The 24930-nt window shown below is 36.1% G+C and overlaps 1 protein-coding gene across 1 annotated transcript in view; it reads left to right on the plus strand.

Moving 5' to 3' along the window:
• Positions 1-1463: 1463 nt before the first annotated feature.
• The window catches only part of LOC145776997 (uncharacterized), a 30612-nt gene continuing 7145 nt past the window's right edge, over positions 1464-24930 (plus strand). Inside the window, exons 1-6 of the mRNA XM_082588262.1 lie at positions 1464-1623; positions 3630-3734; positions 9918-10001; positions 13325-13485; positions 20605-20700; positions 21245-21371. Coding sequence (XP_082444388.1) covers positions 1483-1623; positions 3630-3734; positions 9918-10001; positions 13325-13485; positions 20605-20700; positions 21245-21371 — 714 coding nt within the window. The 5' untranslated portion in view covers positions 1464-1482. The remainder of the gene's footprint in view (positions 1624-3629; positions 3735-9917; positions 10002-13324; positions 13486-20604; positions 20701-21244; positions 21372-24930) is intronic.

Below are 24930 nucleotides of genomic sequence, written 5' to 3' on the forward strand. Positions count from 1 at the left end.
ATTTTATATGTTGCAACCTATTGTAATTCTAAATAAAAAACTTTAATTGAGCCCAATTTGAATGATTTTTGTTGGTTTATCGAAACTGATCAAACAAAACCAAGGAAGACTAGTTCCATTTGTTTTGTTCTATTCTTGGATGAGCAAAATTATACAAAAACACAACAAGCACAAATAGTTTACAGAACAAGGATAGCAGCGAAAGAAAATACAGCGATATCAAGAAGTCACTAAAGTCAGCTGCCAGCACAAACTTTCTTGCCAAGAATTCAATCCCTTATTCCTATCTTAATACAAGCTGTTTTCGTACGCGAAAAGCACGTCAAGGGCTATCTTAGCCTCGTGCTAATTAATCGCTAATAACGGGAGCTATGAAAATCACAGAGCCAAAATATTTTACAAGATATCGTAATAAACATGTGTATTGTGCATATAGAAATTATATTTTTACCCAACAAAATAAAGTGTTTTAAATGAAAAAACGTCAGGGAGTCGGTTTTTATTATAATTTCCTCAAAATAGCTTCAAAATTGAAATTTTTGAATTATAACAATGCTAAACTAAACAAAAAATTACTTTTTCTCATAAATATAAGGCATTTTTGGGCATTTTTACATTTTAAAATAATTGCACTTCGCATTTATATTGCACTATATATATCATATATTATATAATATATCGTATATATGTTATATTATAACTAGCATTACACGAAGATGTCTAGTCACCTGAAACGAAATCTTTATTGTGAAGGGTAGGAAGGTAGAAAAAGGACCAGTGTAGGTTTAGAAAATTCGCAAAGAATAAAAACTAAAAGTCAAGAAATTTCACATTTCTACCTTATTTCCTTCTGCGAAATATTTTACTACTAGAGTAAGACGTCCTCATAAAGCCCTGTGTCTCAACAAATAGGGTTAAAGAACATCCAGCCTAGAAGAACTACAAGATTTGGCTTTTAAACTCACAGAAAGTAGCTTTTGCTATTTCAAAATGTACTGCAACAGATAAAAGAGCAATGTTTTTTCTATTAAACAGACAAGCACTCAAGCAGTTAAAAACATAGTTTTCCAGGACTCACTGCTGAGGGGCTGTAATAATACTAATAATCGTTTTTGTTTGCGCCCATTGCGATAACATACTGTACAGTACACTGCGATCACAGATATGCGATACAAGAGACGACAGGAAGCAGCGAAGTGACATATATATAGTCTTCAAGTCAGCTGCTCCCTTATCTTGGCTTTCCATTAAGTGACTTTACCAAGACACAGCCGCATGCTCTGGAGTGGTGTCCAACCTATGTCCCTTTGAACGAAACTGTATTAGAATCTGAGCCTTTTCAGTATTTCACCCCAGCGTATGTTTTCAGGCATGATGGCATCACAAAGTTACAGAGTCATAATAATGATGCAAAATATAATTTTACCTTAATTGTTATGTTTTTTTATTGATGAAAAGATGTTTACAAAAGAGTAGGTCTAAATGTTTGAACCATTAAAACAGAAGAAACGTAAAATTGAACCTTGTGATAGAGTTCCTGTTGATAAAAGTGCTCTTCCATGTGAAGATCATAATCATTGGACAACCATGAACTCTAATGGAAGTATAAAACAAAAGATTGAGGTAAATTAAGTTGGGAACAAAAGTTGTATATATATAATATATTTATTATATATGTAAATTTTGTAATGTAGGGTAGCCTACCTGTCATACTACTTGCAATGTAGGTTCTAAAGCTATTTATGATATTATATAATAGTAAAAGTTAAAATAGTCTTTTTACTGGAAGGATACATCTCAATGTATATATTGTTTTACATCTCCATTTTGTAAGTTTTGTATGTGAATGAATAAAAGTTTTTTTTTTGTTATTGATAAAGCAGTCTGTTTTTTTTTATGTCCAGGATGTTATATGTGTTGACAAACGTCCCTTATATGCAGTGACGTTCGGTGGCTTAAACCGTTGTGAAAGCAACTTGGAAATATGCTGCAGTTCACGCCCTTCGTAGTAGGCACGAAGGGCGCAACCGTCGGACGAAGCCCGAAGGCGTGTTGCCGAAGACAACACTTCCAGCGGGGGGTCTGGGGGGCCTCTCCCAGAAATTTTTGAAAAACACTTTCAATTTGGTGCGCTTTGAGAGCATTTCCAAAACAAATCAAAAATAAAAATCTGTCAAATTGTGCTTCACCTATGTTGTGATCATACATCCCGTTAATGTTTAGAAGTCATGAACAATCTTAATTTTAATGTTGCAGGACCAAAATCCAGTGTTAGAAATGGAATAATAGTTGTCTAAATATTTAATTCGTCATGAATGTTCAATTGTTCATTCTCAGATATTCAGTTAGGCCTACACTACAAAAACTAACACTTAGGCCTAAACATTACAATCGCAAGCAATTTGTACAAAAAGCTGGATAAGTTTGCCTCCTGCATATAGAAGCTTAACGAACTAAATATTGCATCTGCACCTAAACGTTCATTGGCGAAGTAACGTTATATCAACTCTGTAAAAAGGGCAAAGGCATGGCTATGAAAGCTAGTAGGCTAAAGTACATGGCGAGGAGACATAAAAAAACAGCAACAATCTTTTCGTCTTTATGATGCTGTGCTGTGTACCGTGATGAGAGACCATTCTGTGCGTATGACGAGATAGTCTAGCTATTGTACGCATTGATGTCACTGGGAAAGCAACTCTAACCATAACACATCTGATTGGCTAAGCAGCTGGTGACATTTTGCAAAACGAGTGAGGTTTGGATAAAACGAAGGCGTTTTTTGAACGTGGGGAAAGCAACTTTGAAAGTTGATTTTCCTGGAGAATCAGTGGTTGTTTCTGACAGGAGCGTTTGCGTTAATTGGCATTTATAGGCAAGACAGGCAGTTTGGTGAGGACTTAGACTACTCGCAAGCGTTACGAGTAATTCTAGTCACGAACACAGTAATTTTCAAGTTAAAACAGACGTGATAAAAATAATAAGAAGTTAAACCTAGAATTCAGTCATTATATTTTGCATAGTTTTCGCTCAGGTAAGCACTGCTTTCCTTGCTTTCCCTCACCGATCGTCACTGGAATACAGTAATTTTCAAGTTAAAATAGACGTGATAAAAATAATAAAAAGTTAAACCTAGAATTCAGTCATTATATTTTGCATAGTTTTCGCTCAGGTAAACACTGCTTTCCTTGCTTTCCCTCACCAATCGTCACTGCTTATATGTAACAATATATTTAAAACTGACAATTCCATGAATTCGAAAATACAGGGTATTGACCAGCCTACCTCAAAAATTAGATCACATTGGATACAATGAATGGCACTTTTGAAATAAGCACCTCCAAAACGTATTTTCCCAATTCTCATCAAGTTGATGTTAGATTGTTATGCTGTGTATTTTGTGTGGTTGTTGCAAACAAAAGAACATTAAAAAAAATTTTTCCGTGGCTTTTATTGATGTTTTCAACATTGTGTATGAGTACCGCTAGGTGAAGGAATCTTGGGTTCAAAAAACATCTTGACCAATCAATAAAATGGGATGAAGGAATCTAGGGTTCAAAGAACATCTTGACCAATCAATAAAATGGGATAATTAGAAGTTGCTGTTCTAACCCTTTTTGTTTTTGTTTAAGGCATTTTTAGACAATGAGGCGATGATTAATCAAAAGCTTCCTAAAGAACTCCTGTTAAGAATATTTTCATTTTTGGATATACCGGCATTGTGTAGATGCGCTCAGGTGAGTCAAGTGCTGGATTACTGTGCTGTAACTATTATTGATTTAAATCGCATGGGTAGTGCTTTATTATCATTATCAATATAAGTTTATATATACAGGGCATAGCTGAACATTTCCAACATCAGCCTTTATCCTTACACAAGTTTAATGAAGTTGTAGCCTATGTTGCTCTGTTTATGTCTGTTTTACCAACAGTCCAACTCTATGTCTATCACATATTTGTTCAGTTAACAGTAACAACATAAGAATTGCAGGATGACAAGTAATTATATATATATAGATGTAAGTTTCTCGGCACCTGATTGTAACAAAAGTTGACAGCAACAGACATCATGTTTCGCCAATGAAGTTGGGCTCATCAGTCAGGCAATTGCGTTTTGCGCAGCCACATGGGCGAAATACTGGTGTGTATCAGTGCTGTTAATTTTTGCTAACAATCAGCTTCCGAGATGTATATATATATATAGTACCGGTAGTTGATTGAATGGTGTAAATGGCTAGCATGGAGTCTACACCGTTATAGTTAGCGAATCGCAACTGCTTGCAGTACCAGTGAATACTCAGCCTTGTTCTGATAGCCAGGAAGATTATGCTTCATTGCCCACTTTCATTAAAATTACATAAAATTAAAAAAAAAAATCAGTTAAATTATAGTTACAGACTTATGTATGATACAGTTTGCAGACCATCAAAAGCCACAGTAAAGTCATATCTCTGAAACAGCTTCAAATATGCACATTTTTTTCTTAACCACATTTCCTATATATAGTTTCGGGAGAGAGTTTGCTTTTTTATACCAAAGACAGGCAAGACACAACACAACAATACCACAGGGTTGAGCATTACAACAGTATATATTTTACATATTTACAAAATAGTTTAGCATTCAAACGTTTTCGGCTTAACCTAAGCCCTCATCAGGAATCTGAAAATATTAATAAAATGCAATAAATTTCAACTTCTTGAAGGTAACTAGCTAACTAATTGTAAGCATCAAGAAATATGCAGCGGTTAAAAGCAATAGTGTGGAAAACAAACAGACGGACGGAAAACAAAATTACATTAGAAAAAGGCAACCACATGAATACAAACAAATTAGCACCACAGGGAACGTGATCCATCTAACTTAGTAAATGTTTAGTAGAATGGACGCCCCGCCAGCAAATAATTGTTTGTTTAAATTTGGGTTGTAGCGTTTGATTAAACAAACAATTATTTGCTGGCGGGGCGTCCATTCTACTAAACATTTACTAAGTTAGATGGATCACGTTCCCTGTGGTGCTAATTCGTTTGTATTCATGTGGTTGCCTTTTTCTAATGTAATTTTGTTTTCCGTCCGTCTGTTTGTTTTCCACACTATTCCTGATTGAGTAACTGCAGACAATATATATACGGTATTCGGTATAACTGCAGACAGGACGTCACTGTTTCGACCTTAAGGTCTCCTCAATGCAGTAAATCGTACACTAGACATGAACGGCTGAACGCCTTATTACTATATAAGTAATGCAGCGTGAGATTTTTCCATTTGTGGTACGCAAGGAACCACATTTGGATACTTTCACCCTTGCCAGAGTGCTCAAACTGCCGAAGCAGTGAGCTTTGCGCAATGCAACAGCAAGATGTCTGCTAGCAAAGTGCTCAATTGGCGAACCAAGAGCATTACATAACTGCAGACAGGACGTCACTGTTTCGACCTTAAGGTCTCCTCAGTGCAGTAAATCGTACACTAGACATGAACGCCTTATTACTATAAAAGTAATGCAGCGTGGGATTTTTCCATATTCAGTATATATATTTTTGTTGGGTCTGCTACTATTCGGCTAGTCCGATTGGGCTGATCCGATTCGGCTAGTCCGATTCGGCTATTACCCTTTTCGGCTACAGCCCGATTCGGTTAGTCCGATTTGGCTGATCCGATTCGGCTAGTTCCCTATTGGGCTACAGTCTTTAGCGGTTAGTTCCCTATTCGGCAATTTTTTTGAAAATCTAACGATAATCCTTCTGTAATCCAACATCGTTTCTTTTGCATTCCGACAAAGAAAAACAAATTGAAATGAAATTTAGCGAAAAATGTTTGAACTATTAAATTTAACTGTTTGCTCACATAAAATGGACAACGACGTCTTCTGTTTATTTAGAGAATGTTGTAATATCGCTTCTTTTATAGTTGAAATCATCGAAGCTTTAGATGTGTGGGGTTTAGACCTAACCATTGAGATCTTAAAACTAAAAAACGAATTAAATTTATTTTTGAACTATCAATGTTTGCTCAGATAAAATTGACGTGTATCATGCATCGCCGTCTGCATGCAAACTTAGAATATATTAGAATCCTCAACTATTACAAAATTCTAAATCCAACGACGCCTTCTGTTTATTTGCAGTAGAGAATTTTGTATTTTATTCCACAATAGTTGATCTCGAAGCTTTAGATGAGTGGAGTCAAGACCTAACCACTGAGATCATAAATCATATAATGACACCGGTTACGTCCCCAGTGATATGGTACGTTCCATATTCATAACTTTACCAAAAAAAAACGGAGCAACAGAATGGTCACTCCACAGAACAATTAGCCTTGTGAATTACGTAACAAACAGCTCACTCCGAATCATGTTGATGAGATTGAGACCAAAACTACAATCGGAAATTTCAACAGCACAGTTTTTATTTGTTTCAGACAAAGGGACCACAAAAGGAATTTTTACATTAAAAATGATGACAGAGAAATGTATGTCCGGGTCTTCTGTTTATTTAGAGGATTTTGTATTTTAATTCGACAATATGGTATCTTTTGCATTCTTGCATTTTATCCAGTGTTTACCTTTGAGTGCTTTCCCAGACGGCTAAATCCGTCATTTTTACATTCATTCAACGTCTGCAGACGTTGAATCAATGTAAAAATGACGAGTTTTGATGTCTGGGTTCGTTCAAAATGCGTGTTTTACATGAAAATAACAGTTTTCATGATTATCAATAGGGGTTAATGAGATGAAGTCTCAGCCAAAACGTGTCAACGAAAAAAAGACAGATTGCCGAATAGCGTTTGCCATAAAAGATGAAGTTAAAACCTAAGTGGCAGTATAGAGTAAACCTGGGTTTCGGCGTTACATGACCTGAAATTCCTTTGGTTAGTTCCTTCGTTAGACTCTCAGTTGATGTTACTTGATCATGGCAGAGGAATCGATTAGTACGCAGCGCAAAGGTGAGGTTTTTCTACATGATGGCTACATGTTTCAACTAGCTCAATATAGTCCAGACGGGCTTAAGAAATACTGGCGTTGTTCCCGACGTGATGAGAAATGCAAGGCTCGCATCCACACTTGTGTGGCAACAAATCAGGTAATAATGTGTGTTATGATGACCATATTTTGATCATTTGAGAAAATGTGCCAAGAAATGTCAAGTACTTGAATTGTAATAATCGCAACCATTGTTCACCTGCATTGACGTTGGACCTGGGAATGCACCACGGACTGGCCTACCCTAATAATTACAACTGCTTTGATAGTGACGTTGTGCTATTACTTATTACTAGGGCCATTTTTTTACCTAAAAAATTGAAAAATATGACTTTACTTTTTGAAATATATGATAATATATGACTTTGTTTTAAAGCATCAAATTTATGCTAATCTCTAATTAATAACTCGTATGTAAGTTTTTACATGTATTTTGAACAATAACACACTCGAACAACTAACAAAACACTTCTGTTTCGCTTGAAAATCATTACAAAAATGCAAATGTCTAATGCATCCACTGGCGCCGACTTACGGGGTGGCCAGCCACGCCACCCCATAACCTCTATGGCATGATGGCAGCCACCCCGTTTAGGTTACATTACTTACTGCAAATAAATGTAATTTGAACGGACGTTTAAATCTTTTTTTGATCATTGGTTTTCGCTTCAAGCAAGAGGTGAACCAATACAGTATTGCGAAGAAAATGATTGTTTTTGTCACAAGCATGATACTCGCGTAACATCAAGCAAGCTACGTGAAGATTACGCAACACGTGGCTACGAGTTTTTTCCTTGTTGTTGTTGCGATCGTTTTATTTGTTACTTTTCATAAGTCATTGTTACATTTGTTAGGTTTACAATGGGATTTATTAATCAATAAAATGCGATCTTTCCATTGCCTCCCTCAAAAATCTTTTTTGAAAAATTTTAAACTGCTCATAATATCGCTATCAATTATGACAGCTATAAAATACTTGGAAATAAAATTATCTCGATGATTTATAGCTCCACCTCCTAAATGAATATCTATTTTCAAATTTTATTAAAAAAAAGCAATTTTCGAAACTTTTTGAGTTTTTATTTAAAAAGTGCACCTAGTAAAGTAGCAGTTTTAACGTTCTGCAAATTTACACGTTTACATGATTCTATTCGAGGAAAGCTACACCCCCTGCCAATTTCCAATAATGAAAGCAACCTTTTTCAATTAGTCAAGATTTTGCATTTTGAATTACAGTATTTTCCGATTTCAATTGGAGTGTACTGTCATCTCCTTCTTGCTTTAATTTCTACTTTGTTATCTACTTCATGCAGTAATAATGTAATATTGCGTGTCAATGCGTGACAAATTGTGAGGCGGGAATTTATTGGTCTTACATAGGAGTTGCTTGTTACATCATAGAAAAAATTACGAAAAGTTGTCCTGTAAAAGTTTGAGGAGGGAATTTATTGGTCTGACATAAGTTAGGAGTTGCTTGTTACATCATAGAAAAAATTACAAAAAGTCGTCCAGTAAAAGTTTTCCCCGACATTCCAGTTTTATTCAGCTTAAAGATGCCACCGAAAAAGCGTTCAACTGTCGCAACTGTTTGATCTATTTGCAAGCAATGAAACAAGATCATTAATGCTTCCAAACGTGGTCTGCATTGTGAAAATATACTTATCGTTGCCTTCCACCACCTGCGAGGCGGAGCGATCGTTTAGTAGTGCACTCAGGCGCATAAAAACCTACTTGTGATCTACCATGACGCAACAGCGATAGAACCACATCCTAATTTTAAATGTTTATCAAGCTGAAGCTTAACGGTTACAACTTGACCAGTTGATTAACAGTTGGATTGACAGAGCTGCCGTTCGCAAAAATACTTTTGCCAAATGTTAAATGTCGGAGCGACAACGTAACAATAAAATTCACGACATACTTCCTGTGGTTTGTTGTAAAGTTGTTTTGTAAATAATCGAGCTACAAATCAGGTGTGAAAAGATAATTGCATCTACGAAACACGCTTAGTAAAAAACAAAAACATGCAGTTTGAAAGTTTTTAGGTTGCCGTATTGTGCTATCCGCCACCCCGTGCAAAATTAAAAGTCGGCGCCTATGCCGGTGTCATAAATATGATTTATGATCTCAGTGGTTAGGTCTAAACCCCACTCATCTGAAGCTTCGAGATCAAAATACAAAATTCTCTACTGTAAATAAACAGAAGGCGTCGTTGGATTTAGAATTTTGTAATAGTTGAGGATTCTAATATATTCTAAGTTTGCATGCAGGCGGCGACGCATGATACATGTCAATTTCATCTGAGCAAACATTAATAGTTCAAAAATAAATTTAATTCGCTTTTTAGTTTTAAGATCTCAATGATTAGGTCAAAACCCCACTCATCTAAAGCTTCGATAATTTCAACTATAAAAGAAATTTAATAATTCAAACATTTTTCGCTAAATTTGTCGGAATGCAAAAGAAACGATGTTGGATTTTGTTGGATTACAGAAGGATTATCGTTGGATTTTCAAAAAAATGCCGAATAGGGAACTAACCGCTAAAGACTGTAGCCCAATAGGGAACTAGCCGAATCGGATCAGCCAAATCGGACTAGCCGAATCGGGCTGTAGCCGAAAAGGGTAATAGCCGAATCGGACTAGCCAAATCGGATCAGCCCAATCGGACTAGCCGAAACGGGCCATTCCGATTTTTGTTAGTGCTCAGGCAGCAAAATGCATTGTTTTACATTGATTCAATGTCTGCGTATGTTGAAACAATGTAAAAATGACGGATTTTGCTGTCTGGGAATTGGGCATACATTCCATGTCCACACCTGATATCTTTAAAGCAATATCTGTAAAACTGCAAATCATGTTGATTGTTGATGTTGCAGATTGGATCCTATTAGTCACAAGTAATCTTTAAAGTAATTGCATGATATTGTTTACTGCAGGTTTCGAAGAATTGGAATCGCTTAGCACTGGATGGTAGCAACTGGCAAAAAGTTGACTTGTTTCAGTTCCAATATTATGTTGAGGTATCACGTGACTTACAGTATAAGCTCAGACATTCATTGAAACAGATGTGGGATCTAAAGAGTTTTTTGTGATGAAATTAATATGATGTACTATTGTACTCGTACATATCAGACTACACGATAGCGTAATAGGCGAACTCGTAATGACGATTTATATACCTGATTGCGGGAGCAAGTCTTCTAGGCGCAGACAGTTAGGCGTCGGTCAAATGGGCGCGCACACTGTGGCATCAGGCTATTTAGGAGCAGAGCACTGTGGCGTCCGTTCATTTAGCTGCTATTCCTAGTAAAGTCTGCATATTGCATCAGCTTGGCAGGTAGAGCAATGCTTTTCACACAAAATGTTGTATTGAACAGAAAAATATGTTGTTTTGTTATTGCGCGTGCATTTATCTATTGTTAGTCATGGCTTCTGTGAGTGAAGCCGCTTTATCTGGCAATGCTTTTCACACAAAATGTTATATATATGTATTAAACAGAAAAATATGTCACGGCTTTCGTGAGTGAAAGCTGCTTAAACCGGCAATGCTTTTCACACAAAATGTTATTGAACAGAAAAATATATTGTTCTTTTAATGGGCATGTTCGGCATTTATTTGTTGTCAGTCCAAGTTTGCATCGGCGAAAGCTTTATCAATAAATTATTCAAGTTTCCGAACATAACTGAGTTCACTTTTAGTTATATAAATCAAATAATAACTACACTAAGCACAGTAAAAAAATATACCGTAGCCTATATTCAAGCGAGTGGTAGGCTTGAGAGAAGAGTAACTTAGTTTTTTGTCAAAACCTCGACTAGGTTTTTTCAAAGCTGAGCTCATACAATCTGCAGACTTTACCAGGAATAGCACCTAAATGAACGGGCGCCGCAGTGCTCTGTACCTAAATATGCTGACGCCACAATGTGTGCGCCTATTTGACCGACGCCTAACTGTCGGCGCCTAAAAGACGTGGACCCCTGATTGCTGCAATGGCATAAAGACGTCAATGTGTTTTAAGTGCAAGGTGAAGTCGTAGGTGGAAGATATTAGTTGCTGTTTTTGAAATTATATATAGCTTAATGTGTTCTGAGCGGTTTACATTTAGAACTACACTAAATGTTTTGTTTTTATTGTTTTGCTCTGGTTCTTAGTTTATAAAATTACTATAAATTTTTGTTATTTAATTTGGCTAAGATGCCTATTCTAGCAATGCAAATGATATCTGTAACCCTTTCTTTAACCCAATCTCTGTTTCGTACGCGAAAAGTACGGGGTCGACCTTAACTTTTTTTCGCACTGGCCAACCGGACCAGTGGCTCACCATTTGCACTGGTCCGCACAAGATCGCACTGATCCATCCCGTTTACTGATAAATTTTCTAAGAGAACTTTATTGAACAGAACGCGAATTCTTTAAGCAATCTTGCATAAACCTTAAGTACGGTATTCTTATTCAATAGTACCTAATTCAATAATAACAGTCAACAATCATTGTTAATTTAACCTATTTATTAAGTTAATTTGTTGCCTCATCACTCACATGCTCTCTAAACTCTAGCACAATCTTAACATTTTTATGCATCAAATCTCTTGAGAGTACTGTACTAGGCTACCAGAGCTCACGCGTTGTTGCGATTCCCCTTTTTCTTTCGATTTAACATCGTCACGTGATGTTGCGATTGCTTTTTTCTTATGATTTAACACATGATGTTGCTGCCTTTTTCTTACGGTTTAACACGCACGGATCACTGTTTTCTTGTTTGAATAGAAGCGCAAACGAGAACCACGCACTCTAAGTCCGGTGTAGTCCGGGAACATCGTGAATCTGGGGTGGTAAAAGGGTAGACCCTCGGCCCCAGACGCTCACAAGACGACGACGACGACGATGCACTCTAAACGATCAAACGACAGTCATAATACAATGATATTTTCGCACTGGACAGTCGGACCAGTGCAAAACGATTCGTGCTGGTCCGCGGGGAACTTGCACTAGACATTGGCCAGAGGACCAGCGCTAAGATTGAACCCTGACATCACAGGCTATCTTAGCCCTATGTGCTAATTAATCGCTTATAACGGGAGGTATGAAAATCACAAAGCCAAATATTTTGCAAGATAATAGCCATGTGTATTGTGCCTATAGAAATTAAATTTTTACCCTACTAATTTATTGAAGTTTATAAACTGTTAAAGATAAAAAAAACGTCAAAAATTCGGTTTTTATAGTAATTTTTCAAAAATAGCTTCAAAATTGAAATTTTTAAATTTTAACATCTAGAGCAGTGGTTTTCAACCAGGATTCCGCGGAACCCAAAAGTTCTGCCGGTAAGTCTAGGGGTTCCGCAAGTTCCGGTTTACATTCAAATCCGAGAGTCTATTTTATTATTATATGCATATTGTTTAAATATAATCATCAAACACAAGAGGCGAGCACAATTGCTGTCTGTGGAAGATGAACTTCGTGTGTGTCCGTCGAACACATGATCCAATATTAAACACTTGTGCAAGAAACACCAGGCTCAAGATTCTCATTGAATTTTTTATTAGTAAATAAATATAATTTTTTACAGTTTGCATTTTTATTGTATGCATATACTGTAATAAATAAATAAATCTGAACATGAGTATTTTAATTTGATTTTATTAATCAAATGATGTTTTTTGCATAAGGCAATTAGATTATTGAACAGGGGTTCCTCGAGCTTTTGGAATGTTTCATTGGGTTCCGTTGTACCAAAAAGGTTGAAAACCACTGATCTAGAGCAATGCTAAACTAAACAAAAAATTACTTTTGCTCAAAAATATAAGCCATTTTTAGGCATTTTTATATTTCAAAGTAATTGCACTAACATTTATATTGCACTAACATTAAATTATATATATCTAGCATTACACAAAAATGTCTAGCCACCTGAGACGAAATGCTTATTGTGAAGGGCAAGAAGGTAGAAAAATAACCAGTGTAGGTGTAGAAAATTTGCAATTAAAATAAAAACTAAAAATCAAAAACTTTCACATTTCTAGCATATTTTCTTCTGAGAAATATTTCACTACTAGAGTGGCGCGTCCTCATAAAACCCTGTGTCGCTACAGATAGGGTTAAACAGCACAACATCAACAATAAACACAAGAAATAACCGTATTGCGTCATTGAGTTACAAATTACAATTAATAGGCTAGTGATGTCGTGATGTTTGGGTAAGAAGGCATTACAGCTTTGTAGCAATAGGGTATGATAGCATATGAATCGAATCATTCAGTTTGAAGTCATTTGGACAATATATATCATTTTCATAAAGCTTGCTCTGGTTCTTTCTGTGTACGAAATGTGCATTTTATGCAGGGCCGAGTGGTGGAAAACCTATCAAAACGCTGTGGTGGATTTTTAAAGGAACTGTCTTTGGCAAGTTGCGAAAATGTTGATGACAAGACTTTGAGCATTTTTTCTCAAAATTGTCGAAATCTTGGGCACTTGACGTTAAAGAAATGCAAGATTACCGATCAGTAAGTTATCGGATGTGTGACTGTGATCCTGGGTTTTTTTTTCGTTGAGACTTTTCGGTCATTTGTCCAAAACGACTTGAAAAAATTCGGTCATTTTTTATTTATTTCGGTCATTTTTTCTGATGAAAATATTTCCTTTCAAGTAGCTGATACAAAACAAAATTTGCACTTCCTGACTAGCTACAACATTAAGTTTCGCTGAGAAACGTTGTCGTGTTTTATCTGAGAAAAGTTGGAACAGACAAGCGTTTCTTCAACGTTCATCAGCGAAACTCAAACCTTTGACATTTTGACCAAATTGACTATATATTTTTTCGGACATTTTGACTGAACTGACTATATTTTTTTCGGACATTTTGCAAAAAAATTGGTCAATGACCGATAAATAACCGAAAAAAAAACCCAGCTGTGATCTGAATTTTATTTCACTTTATTTTTTTTATTGGCAGTTTGTTGCTATAGACCAAGGCTTCCCAAACTGGGGATCGCGACCCCTTGAAGGGTCGCGTAACAAACTTCGAGGATCGCAGAAAGTATATGTATATACAAATTTTACACAAACTCATGTGCAAGATCCTGTGAAAGTTATTAACTTTATTAAGAGTCGTGCACTCAATAGGCTACCCGTATTTTGTAAATTTATATAGTGAAATATGGAATAGGAGTTTAAAACCCTCTTTGCTGCATTGTAAACGTGGATTTCAAAACTAAAGCCAATGCTTTAAAAAGTTATTAGTGTTAAAAAATTAAGTCATGATTTTTCCAACGGAAAAAAGTTTAGACTTTGACCATCGTTTTTGTAAAGACGTTTTTGGAAAGACTTTTTAAATTATGCTGTTTGTCAGGTTTGCTTGAAAAAGGGGAACGAATTTAATTTGTCCTTCCAAGGAGAAAACATCTATGTTGTTACATTAAAATCTAAAGTTGAAGTGTTCATCAAAAAATTAAACATCTAAAAACATAAGATTGAAAATGATTTATCTGAAATATTCTCATTTACTGAAAAGTTTTTGGCTAACAATGGCGTGGAATTAAACGTTATTAAACCTCTGGTTATCGACACTTGTCAAGACTGTTGAAAGAGTTTAAAAAGTATTTTCTTCTATAATTGGGCAATACCAATTTAGATTGGATCCAAAACCCATTTGCAATGCAAAAACAATTTACTGAGCATCTCTTTCAAATTTCAGGAAAAGTTTGCAGATCTATCTTTTGACTCTAAGTCGTTGCTTGAATTTGCTGGAAAAAAAGTCTCACATTTTTGGGCTTAGCCTAACGTTAGACCGGATTATTCACCATTATATGGCTTAGCAGTAACCGCACTCCTGCCGTTTGTCTATGTGCGTGTCAGTACGCACGTATATGTGCGTGTCAGTATTTTCAACGTTGATAAAATACCGTTCCGCGGAAGCGGAAGTAACATTGAAACCGCCTTGAGACCAGCATTGACAAACATCGAGCGAAGGCTAGACTTGCTTTGTAGCGGAGACTTTTTGGTTTTGTTTCCAGCAGGCTACAAGCAGTAAAGTATTAGGCTTCGAGTACGAGTTTAGCTTGTTTAGCTTGTTAGCTTGTTTAACTTGTTAGCTAGTTTAGCTTGTTTTTAGATTTCGTTTAAATTAAGCCTTTTAATAAATATCACAAACGTATATTTTGCACTGTTTATCCATTTAACCGTAAAGGGTAGTGGAAAACGGAATGGCCCGTTTCGGTGAGTCCGATTCGGTGAGTCCGATTCGGTTAGTCCGATTCGATGAGTCCGATCCCTTAACGGGGGATTTTTTCAATTTTTTTTTTAAATTATGGGGTATCGTAGCCTAATTATCATTGCCGTTTTAGGGTTAGGGGTTAGAAGTTAGGAACTCACCGAATCAGACTCACCGAATAGTAGCAGACCCAGTGGAAAATTTTAGGAGATTAAAAGGGGTCGCGAGCAAAAAAGTTTGGGAAGCCCTGCTATAGACTACAGTACTAGCATTTTTAGTGCATATTGTCTCTCATCAGAGAGATTGCAGTTAGGAGAATATTAACCTTCAACTGTCTTGCCTCCCTCATAACAAACGAGGTACAGAGAAGATTCAGTCTAGCTATTGACATTTTTAATGACATCATTGAAGCAACTGAAATGCAGTTTTTCATAAGTTTATACCTTTGTCCCCCCATCACAGAGGGGTCTGCTATTATTTGGTGAGTCCGATTTGGTGAGTTCCTAACCTCTAACCCCTAACCCATTCTAGCTCAGTCATTCCAGCAAACGGACGTGTTTTTTTTGTGAGCTATCAAGATGCCATCTGGCAAGAAAACTTCAACCAATTTCAGCGAAGAAGACCGACAAGAACTTAAAGAAATAAACAATACAGTAAAGAGTTTAGCTAAAGAAATTAAAATTATAAAAAAGGAACTCAAAGAGAGCAAAAGCCATCTAAAATTACTGAATGAGGAAAATTTGAAACTAAAACAAGCCTTGAATCTAAACATTGCAAAGACCGATGAATTAGAACAATACGGCAGACGTGAAAACTTACGAATCCATGGAGTACCTGAAACCAATTCTAACAGTGACGATGGAGAAGAAACAATATTAAAAATTGCAAAAACACTACACGTTAGTTTGAACGAGAATGAAATTCAGCGAGCGCATCGCCTTGGGAAACAGCGCTCAGGAGGCAAGCCTAGAGCGATCATCGTTCGCTTCTCCAACTGCAAAAAACGAAATGAAATAATTAGAGCGAAGAAAAACCTGAAGGCAAACCACGATTTCAACAATGCCTTTATCACAGAAGACCTAACCACTCTAAAATCCAAACTGCTTTCATATGTAAAAAATCATTGCGACGGTAAATTTGTTCTAGCGCACACCATCAATGGAAGAATTCGTATGAAAAGATCGGCTAAAAAAGCAGGACTGGTAAAAGATGGAAAAGATGAAGGTATTGGACAATGGCTGCATATTAATAGTTATGATGATTTGTTTAAGGTTGGAATTGACGTTGACTTCAATAAGCTAAATTATCAACCTTTGGTACTAAACGTAAATACTTCACTGGAAACTGCCTCTGACACCGAAATAGAAAGCGACTAGCCCTGAACTAATGTGTTGTTCTAAGAATGCGCCTGAAATTGCTTGCTCATGTCTAGCTCGATTGATTATAATCCTTTTGAATTTTTGCGTTCAAGTCAACCAGCCACTTTCATTTGCAATCCTAACGACAACTTTGATTTGTGTGAAACTCTAAACAAGTCGCTTGTACAGAATATTAGCCAAAGTCACTATTACGAACAAAATTCTCCAGCACTTTATAGAAACCAAAATAAAACTATAGCATTTCTTCATATTAATATTAGGTCCATTCAAAAAAACTATGATTCTTTGTACGATTTTCTTACGACACTACAAACCCTTCCTGACGTCATATGTATCACTGAAACTCGCATTAAAACAGCACCATTGGTAAACATTGCTATTCCTGGCTACGACTTTGTATATGAAAACTCGCTAACCTCTGCTGGTGGGGTCATGATATATGTTTCCAACCGTTATTCTTTTTCTGTTTTAAATCATTGTAAAGTCGATTCCGATTACTGTGAAAACTTATGGATTAGTATCAAAAACTTGACCAATCAATCTAAACTAATAGTTGGTGCACTCTATAGACACCCAGGAACTAATTTATCTTCTTTTGTTCAAGATCTAAACAATTCCCTAACCACTCTGAACGAAAAGAATGAAAAGTACTATCTTCTTGGGGACTTTAATATAAACATCACGAATTGCAATCTCCCTGGTCGAATATTTAAACATGCTAGAAAGCAATGGAGTGTACCCTCTGATAGTTGAATCAACCAGAGTGACTGATACCTCTTCATCAACTATTGATAACATTTTAACAAATGACACTTCAAACGCTATCCTGCCTGGTATAATCACTAGTGACCTCTCGGACCATTATCCTATATTCTGTATTATTTCTGGTTTAAAGAACTGCTCTCGTTCAAATGCCTACTTTGTCAGAGACAAACGGCACTTTAACCCTGAGCTATATTGTAATGACCTTAGTAATCATATGTCTGAATTACTACCAGTATTGTCTGAATTGACATCTGATAATTTAAACTTGAAGTTTGCTCGCTTTGTGAAAATAATCACTAGCGTAATTGATAAACATGCTCCACTTAAACAACTCTCTCGTAGACAAACTAAATTAAAAAGTAAACCCTGGCTGACTCGAGGATTGCTTGTTTCCATACGAAACAAACAAAAAATGTACAAAACTCACTTTCTAACAGGAGGCGAAACAGGAAAATACATTTACAAAAAATACTCAAATAAATTAACAAAGATTAAAAGTATAGCAAAAAAGCAGTACTTTCAAAACCAACTGAACATTAATAGTAATGAACCAAAAAAAATCTGGAGCATTATAAATTCTCTTTTGCCCAATAAAAAGAAAACAACCCAAAATGTTGATTGTGTTCGCGTTGATGATAAACTGGAAAGCGATCCAAAAATAATAGCTGAGAGTTTTAATTCCTTTTTTGCCAATATCGGAAGCCACCTCGCAGAACAAGTCGAAACTGATAAAACAAATAATTTTAAAGACTTTTTAAGCAACCGTGTTTCCTCTTCTATTTTCCTTGAACCACCAGACGTGTACGAAATAATAGAAGAAATACATCAGCTAAAGTTAAATAAATCAGCAGGGAGTGATGGTATCTCGCCTTATTTCCTTCGAATCTCTTCGACTATCATAGCCTTGCCTCTATCCATCCTTTTCGACCACGCATTTTCGAATGGCATATTTCCAGATGTTCTCAAAATTACTAAAGTCATTCCAATTTATAAATCTGGAAGCAAACTCGAAACAAATAATTATAGACCAATTTCTCTACTCTCATGCTTTTCAAAGATTCTAGAAAAGTTAATGTTCAAACGTTTGACGTCGTTTATAAATAAGCATTCGATCTTAACGCCTACTCAGTATGGCTTTCGTGCCAACCATTCAACAAGTCATGCTGCTTTAGACATTATTACCTCCTCATACGAGCAAATGCAGAACAATCAACTGACTGGACTTGTTTTACTAGATCTTAAAAAAGCCTTTGACACAGTTCATCATGAAAAACTTTTGCATAAACTTGATCATTATGGAATTCGAGGAGTTGCCAATGCCTTACTTATTTCCTACTTGAAAAATCGTAAACAATTTGTGTCTATTGGTCAAGAAAATTCTACATTAAAAGAAATAAAATTTGGTGTCCCTCAAGGGTCCATATTAGGACCGCTTCTCTTTTTACTTTATATAAATGATATATCTAACTGTGTTTCTTCTGTTCCTAGATTATTTGCTGATGACACTTGTCTTGTTATTAAAGCCGATAATTTATTAAGTCTTCAAAATTTAATTAATCTTGAACTGAAAGGAATCAAACGTTGGATCACAGCCAATTCACTTACGATAAATGCTTCTAAGTCTAACTTTTTAATAATTGCACCCAAGACCAACCAAAAATCAACTAATGTTGAAGTATTTTACGGCAATACCCAACTAAAAGATGTTCACACTGCTAAATACCTTGGTATCTTAATTGACAAAAATCTATCTTTTCTTCCTCATATTGATGCTATTTCTTCCAAACTCTCCAAATCTATTGGCATACTCTCTAAATTAAAACATTGTTTACCTACCAAAGCTATGCTTCAGCTTTACTATTCTCTTGTGCATCCTTACCTCATATACGGACTGACAATTTGGGGGTCGTCATACAAAACACATATTGGAAAGCTTGGTGTTTTGCAAAATAAGGCAGTCAAAGCTGTTGTGAAAGGCAAATGGGCTGACCATGTCACACCCTTTTATAAACAACTAAATATCCTAAAGTTAAAAGATCTGTACAACTTTGAAATTGCTAAGTTTATGTATCAGTTTAGTTTTAATTTATTACCCGACACTTTTCAAAACTACTTTAAAAAATGTAACCAAATTCACAACTTTTCTACTCGAAACTCGACCAACCTAGATTACTATTATTATCGATACACAACCACAAAACTACAACGCTCAATAAAATACTCTGGCGCAAAAATTTGGAACAATATATCAGATGAAATTCGCAAATCCTCATTCATAACTTTTAAAAGAATGTACAAAAAGAAAATTATTGACTCATATTAAACAAATGCTAAATTAACCTACTAATCAGTTTTTTGATTTCTTATCATCTTGGACAGCTTCACCGTTATTTATGTACTATTATGTCTTTGTCTCAATTATAATTATCATTGATGAGTTAAGGGTGGCTGCTTGACTTGAAGACCTTGAACGGTCACTTCGCAGCCTCCCGCTGCTGTGATGCTACCATCATTTTTTTACTCGTTTTTTTTTTTTATTGTAAACTTTTCAACAGTTTTACTGTACATTGTGTTTTGATTTATTGTACATATTTTTTCGCAGCGGCCAATAAACAAACAAACAACAACCTAAAACGGCAATGATAATTAGGCTACGGTACCTGATAATTTAAAAAAAAAATTGAAAAAATCCCCTGTTAAGGGATCGGACTCACCGAAACGGGCCATTCCGATCACAGAGGGATATGGTGCATTCAAATATATAATCAGTTTGTGAGTTTATCTTGTGTATTGAGCCTTTAGGGACAGTATTTTCATTTGAAGTTGCCATCTTTACTGTCACGTCATGTCGAATCAATGCGGCCGTTTGCGGAATGGAATTTATTTCAACCTTAGTAATAGTATGTTAAACAGACAATTTGTTTGGAAAACTACCTACCGCAGCAATCTAGTTTGGTGAAGTTGTCAAAATATCAGCAATTTTAAATGTTTCTAGTCTCTGAAAATGTTATGGTAATGCAGATGCATTAGAAATCGATAAACTATATTCTACTGTATAAATATGTATAAACTACTACTTATATAGTTTAACTTTATATGTTATTTATATAGACTACTTTAGAAATTTATGAAATTCATACAACCTACTGGAGTATTTTTAATCCATATTTGTGTTAGCTGCATCTCCATATTAACAAAGCGTCAGCTTTGCCTCGTAGCATATCTCTGGTTAGATAACATCTTTCTACAACACGTTGCATGTATTGTAGGACATTAGCGAGTTTAGGAAAAAACTGTGCATTGCTTCACCACCTTGACATCTATTCCTGTGGAGATGTCACCAACTCGGGTCTCAAGCATTTGAGGTAATATATATTGTATGTTAAAAAGTCTGATTTGTTGTATATATATGTGATGGGTCTGCTACTATTCGGCGAGTCCGATTCGACGAGTGCCCTATTCGGCGAGAGCTCTTTTTGGCGAGTTCCCTATTGGGTGATTTTTTGAATTTTTTTTAAATTGTCGGGTACCGTAGCCTAATTATCATTGCCGCTTTTACATCGTTTTAATGACGCTAAACATTAAAATAAGACCCTAACCTCTAACCCCAACACCTTACCTCTAACCTCAACCCCTAACCCTAAAACGGCAATGATAATTAGGCTACGGCCCTACCCGATAATTTAAAAAAAAAATTCAAAAAATCGCCGAATAGGGAACTGGCCGAAAAGGGCTCTTGCCCAGTGGGGCACTCGCCGAATCGGACTCGCCGAAACGGGCCATTCCGATATGGGATATACTTATAATTTCTTGGGGCGCATTAAACTATATATACAGTATATATAATATTGTGATTTTGTGTTTATTTTTGTTTCAATTGATGTAACATACTTTTCTACTATATAACAGTGAAGGTTGTCCGATGTTGACTTACCTTGACATATCGTGGTGTCATCACATTTCGGACCGTGGTATCACATGCATTGCTAGTGGATGTTCTCGTCTCAAGTACTTGTATGCCACCGGCATTACCCAGGTAAGCTACAATCTACTGCAAGATATTTTGCTGGGTTATCATGTGATTGAATTGAAAAGTTTGTCTGTGACATCAGTTGATAGCTAACTGGAAAGAAGGGAATGGGAAGGCTAAAGCAAAAACAGGATGTTAACCCCATAATAGCTTCTTCCAAGATGAGGAACATTGATGTTCTGACCAGGTCTGGTCAAGCCACATGCGTCTTTTTTCCAATTTTATGTGGCTCTTCTGCTTAGTATAACTCGCTTTAGTCGATTAGAACAGATTGAGCAAGAATTTTCAGGGTAATTCAAGATTCTACCTGACCTAGTGCAAAGTGTATTGGCATTTGTCGATAAATTGAGGCTGTTCAAAGCCTTAGCGCAGTGGTTCTCAACCGGGGTTCTATTTAAGTTTCGCAAGGGTGCCGCAAGTTATTAGAGTTACGTTTTCAAATATGCGCCCAGACATATGATTGAAAAAATTTGCGCTAAAACTCAGCGCAAACTTCACTGACTTTGTTTGAAACTAACTTTATTAAATTGTACAAGAAATGATACGGAACTGCAGTTAGTGTTGTTTTTGCGAAAACTCTTTTCAAAGTTATTTTTATTTAATGCAGAAAGTTTTTAGTTTGACTGTGGGTGCCGCCAAATTATTTGGTTGTTTGCAGGGTGCCGTAAGCCGAAAAAGGTTGAGAAGAATGAAAGCCACTGCCTTAGCGTCTATACAAAACACAGATTTGTCACATCTTTTACTTAGCGAAAAGCCAATGAGAAAATCACTAACATCGCCCTGAATAAGTAATGTGTTGGATATGCAACATTGCTTGAATGCTTGAAACCCTTCACACTTGTGTTCCCACTTGTGCTCCGCTTCCGTGATCTACAACAGAATAAAAGCCTCGAGTTTTGTCTCTTCACTAGCCTACTCATGAGTTTCGGCTGAGGCTACGGCTGAGTTGAACATGATTGATGTTTATGGGGCGGACAAACTGAAATCTGTTTTCGGAGAATGGACTATTGCTAAAAATCAAATGAGGCTATTGACCAGGCATTTAGTTTTAAAAATAACATGATATATATAGGTTCTGGTTTAAACTCTTTTTTCTAGTTTTAGAATTTGCGCGCGATAATTTTTGTTCAGAAGTTGAATTTCATTTTGCATGTTTGGTTGGTTTACAGCAACATGGTCCTGTGTTTTGCCATGCTAGACAGGTAGTCACTAAATGATCTTCCCCCTTGAAGAAGTCAGCCGTGTCTGATTAACGAAACGTTGGAATAAAAGCAGATTATCACCTTATACATCTTGTGATAGTTCAGCTTAGTTTGCGCCAGAAGAAACGTATAAGGGACTATTGAGTTATGGAAAAACGACCCAATAGAAAAATAAATCAATGTCAAACGGGCTATAGGTCAATGTTTGGGTCAACATTCATCTGTGTTTTCTACCCAAAACGCGTGAAAGCAAAGCATCGATCCATTTTGTCTTACACCCCAGACAATCACTTTTTCTGGCACATATCTTGATCAGATCGAGTGCGGATCTGACCAGATTTGGTAAAAATATGTAGGCTACCAGATAAAGTGATTGTCTAGGACACATGCGAACGAGTTACTTCGATTGGCAACCACGGAATTAAGTATAAGTCGGATTTGAAAAGGATTGTTCAAGAAAAAGATTACCGTACCAAAAGTCACACTTGATATTAAAACATGCATAACAAAAAATGGTGATCAATCCATGCGTGCAGTTCGTGCCCACGTGTGTGATGCGGCTCTTTGCAGATAACACAATAAAAATGAGGCTCTTGGTCTCTGGCTGGTTGCCCGCCCTAGATTCTACGAACTTGCAAAAACGTTTTGTATGACAAACATACGCCAAGTTGTATAGTTTATCACAATATTACGGCCTTCATGCAATCTATTCACTTGCAAACAATGATGTCACACGTATTTTTATTTCTGTGATGAATTACAATTCATATAAATATACATTATACAATTATACATCTACTTGATGATGATATGTTTAAAATGAAACAAGTTGAAACTGAACGAAGTGGTCATAGAGCCTGGGTATAGAAATGAAGATAGAATAAGGTCAAGGACTTTTTCATACATTCTATCTTTAAGTTTTAGAAAGTTTAATTGGATAGCTTAGTTATGGTTGTTTCTTTAGTTGAATTGTTGATGAAATCAGCTGTGATAATTGACGAAATGTCAAAAATAGTTATTGTTGGGGCGTGATAACTCGGTAGGCCAGCTTCATAATTTGCTCTTAGGAAAGTACACTTTGCTTTGCAAATGCACAAGTCTTCTGATCGGTGTGCTGTCCAGCAGACGGGTCTGCTACTATTCGGCGATTCCGATTCGGCGAGAGCCTTTTTTGGCGAGTTTCCTATTCGGCGATTTTTTGAAAATCCAACGACGCCTTCTGCAAATCCAACGGAATCAATGTAAATACGAATTGTTAGGCTAACTGGGTTTTTTTAATCCTACATCACCATCTGTATGCAAACTTAGAATATATTAGTTATTTTTCTCATCAAATTACCTAGCCCATGGGTCGGCAACCTTTAGCATTGAAAGAGTCATTCGGTCTCGTCTCCATCAAACTAAAACCTGCTCTGAGCCGCACCATCTAATTGATTTAGCCATTATTTATGAGTAATCAATACAAATCTATTCAAGTAATGCTGAAATTAAATTTTTAGCTACAATATTTAGCTATAATAAATACTGACTAGCTACAAATTACCATTACTAGCTGCAAAGCAAACCGTAGCTACAAAGGTAAAGTGTTGCGCCTCCTTGTCGCAACTATTCCGTTTTTAATTATCCCACCACAATGGTTTAATTGTGACACAAACTAGTACAAAAAAAGTATCACATGAGCCAGAGCGCAGAGATAAAAGAGCCGCATGCGGCTCCGGAGCTGCAGGTTGCCGACCGCTGAGTCCTAGCCTAACGATATTTTTAGAAGTAGTGCTGTCCAACCCTTTTTTATTTTTTGTACTAAAATTCGTATCATCAAAACTACTTTACTTCTGTAGCTTTAATGTTTTATACAAATTGTTTAATTATGCTTTTGACTACAATTTTTATCACTACGTTTTTGGTGAAAATACAGTATAATTGCATTTAAATCCATAGCCATAAAATTACTTCACTTGTAACTTTTGTAAAACTTTTGGAAAGTGAAATTGATTGAACAAAGTTTATTTGAACAGAAGTAGTAGGCCTATGTCTGTATTTTATTACATTTAATTATATCTCTATTGTTACAGTATTTACTTTTTTCTGAATCCGCATGGTCGCACTGAGCCGGTTTCCTGCAATGTTTATTTTTCTGAGTCTTTTATGACATCATAACCAAGTTTTTGAATGCGAGTCGAGACTCTCAAAGTAAAAACTTCGGGAAACTTGTCACTTTTTGAATTTCTTTTGTGTTAAATCGCCCTTGTTTCTCTTTCAAGTGTTAATTGTAGGTCTATTTTACAATCGACGAAATAAAAGTTTTTCTTTTTCGCTTTTTTTTCTAGATTTGGTGGCTGTGCATTTTCTACACGATTTCAACG

Source organism: Aplidium turbinatum, chromosome 9, assembly GCF_918807975.1.
Source record: "Aplidium turbinatum chromosome 9, kaAplTurb1.1, whole genome shotgun sequence".
In the NCBI taxonomy this organism is placed as follows: Eukaryota; Metazoa; Chordata; class Ascidiacea; order Aplousobranchia; family Polyclinidae; genus Aplidium; species Aplidium turbinatum.